General features: G+C 63.8%; 1 protein-coding gene across 1 annotated transcript in view; it reads right to left on the bottom strand.

Moving 5' to 3' along the window:
• The window catches only part of CAMSAP3 (calmodulin regulated spectrin associated protein family member 3), a 19,916-nt gene that overhangs the window by 10,244 nt on the left and 7,284 nt on the right, over positions 1-2,388 (bottom strand). Inside the window, exons 3-5 of the mRNA XM_025216157.1 lie at positions 2,249-2,383; positions 1,740-1,838; positions 1,299-1,331 (exon numbers count right to left, since the gene is read on the bottom strand). Of these exons, the coding sequence (XP_025071942.1) occupies positions 1,299-1,331; positions 1,740-1,838; positions 2,249-2,383 (267 nt within the window). The remainder of the gene's footprint in view (positions 1-1,298; positions 1,332-1,739; positions 1,839-2,248; positions 2,384-2,388) is intronic.

The raw sequence follows: 2,388 nt of genomic DNA, 5'->3' as shown, positions 1-2,388 counted from the left end.
TTTGGTGGGGGGGTGGGAAGGAGGGGAGGGGGAACAAGCAGAAGGGAGGGGGGCATTGCATGCTACCCCTCTCAGGGTCTCTTAGCTCAGCATTGACCCCCCACCCCCAAAGTGGCTGCAGCTGGGGACCCCCAAGCAGACAGTGCTGTGTATGGGGGGGATTTGGGGACCCCCATTCACAAAGGGGATCTCTCCTCACACCAGCCTGGTTCAGGTGGTGCCCCCCCCAACCCAGCCTCCCCAGAACCACAGGCAGGAGCTAAGAGACAGAAGGGGGGAGGGGAGAGTGAGCAAAGGATGCTGGGATGCAGGCACCCATGCTCCAGCCCCCCAGCAGGAGGGATCTCAACCCCCTCCATTAGCACAGCCATGGGAGAGTCCATGCCACCCCCCACTATCCCATAATGCTCTAGGCCACAATCTCCCCTGCCCTGGCACAAATAGTCCCACATTGCCACAATGCTGTGGGCTGTCCTCATCACTCCTGGGGCAGGCTGTTGTGCCCTGGGGCCACCACGGCCACTGCCCCAAGCCCCAATCCCACAATGTTCTGGGCTGGCAGCCCCAAAGCAGGCATGTTTCCCCAATCCCACAATGCTTTGGGCCATTACTGCCCCACCTAGCCCAGCAGACACTACCTCATATTCCCACAATGCCCTGGGCCACTCCTGCTCCACCCCCGCAAATTGGCATAGCCAAATTGGCATCACCAATTCATTCCCAAAATGCCTCAGGCTGCATCCCCATTCCCATAATGCCTTGGGCTGCCCTTATTATCTCACAGCAGGCACCTTTCCTTCTCACAATGCCCCAGGCTGCTCTCACTGCCTCATGGTGTGCACTTCTCCATCCCACAGTGCCTTGGGCCACCCCTGCACCCCACCCAAGCTGGCAGCCCTTCCATCCCACAGTGCCCCAGGCTGTCCCCACTACCACACAGCAGGCACCTTTGCATTCCACAATGCCCTGGGCCACCCCAACCTGGCACCCTCCCTCCACCCTACAATGCCCTGGGGCAGCCCCCTATACAATGCCCTAGGCTGACCTCACCGCCCCATGGTGGGCACTTTTCTATCCCAGTGCCCTGGCTCACACCAAGTTGGCACCCCCTCCATCCCACAATGTCCTGGGGCTGCCCCATCGCCTCCTGGAGGGCACTTTTCCATCCAACAATACCCGACTTGCCCCGCTTCCCCCTGCTGTGGTGGGGCCCAGCATCCTTTCCTCAAGGGCTCCCGGCATGCAGCCCCAGTCCCCAGCATGGGGGCTGGGGGGAGAAGACAGAGAGGCCCACTTACAGGAACCAGTTTCCAGTACCACCGGGTGGGACACTGAAGCGGAGGAAGGAGAAAGGCGCCGGAGGAGGAGAGCGGCGCGGAAGAGAAGAGACAGGAGCGTCACACCGTGTCAGCTGGGGGGGTGGGGGGTGCTCCTGCACCCCGGGCAGGGGCCGGGAGCCACAAGAAGCCACCCCTGGGGGGCAAAAGGCAGGAGGGGCTGGCAGGGACAAGCACAGGGGGCTGAGACTAGCCAGACCCCTCCAGCTTGAGAGGGGAACGGGACCCCCCAAAACAGAGGGGAAGGAGTGGGGACCAGCCACAGCTCCCCCAGAGTGAGAGCCAGCAGGGAGGGGGACCCCCAGAGGGGGGAGCACAGAGGGAGATCCCCGAGACTGTGGTGCCTAGCCTCCCCCCGCCCCCCAAACAGACCCCCCGCTTCATGCCACCAGGGGTACCCACCTTGTGGCCGGGGGCTGAGGACTGGGCCAGCCCTTCGGTGCCCGGGGCAGGGCGCTGGGAGCTCTCCCGCTCTGTGCTGTCTTGCAGCCTGCGGGTCACCTGTGGGGGGAGGGGGTTAGTCTGTGCCTGGGGGGGGGCAAGGGGAGACCCCAGCCCCCCACTAGAGATGGGGTCCCTTGAGGGCACTGCAGCCCTGTGGCATGACTCCCCCTGCAGACTCCAAAACCCCCAAGCCACCCCATGCCCTCTGTCCCCAACCCAGCACCTCCCCATGCCCTTTGGCCCCCACACTGCACCCCAGCCCCATACCATGTCCACCCAGCACAGCAGCTTCTGCTCCCAGGCATCAGGCCATGTGTCCATGCCAGGGGGCGTGGGTAGTGAGCTGCAGCCCTGTGGCATGACTCCCCCTGCAGACTCCAAAACCCCCAAGCCACCCCATGCCCTCTGTCCCCAACCCAGCACCTCCCCATGCCCTTTGGCCCCCACACTGCACCCCAGCCCCATACCATGTCCACCCAGCACAGCAGCTTCTGCTCCCAGGCATCAGGCCATGTGTCCATGCCAGGGGGCGTGGGTAGTGAGCTCGTGGCTTCTGTGGCAAACGCCACCATGAGTGAGTCAATCACAGCCAGGTGGGCACCCTGCA

This window comes from Alligator sinensis, unplaced genomic scaffold, assembly GCF_000455745.1.
Source record: "Alligator sinensis unplaced genomic scaffold, ASM45574v1 scaffold1509_1, whole genome shotgun sequence".
Taxonomy (NCBI): domain Eukaryota; kingdom Metazoa; phylum Chordata; order Crocodylia; family Alligatoridae; genus Alligator; species Alligator sinensis.
This window is presented reverse-complemented; position numbering and strand designations above follow the sequence as displayed.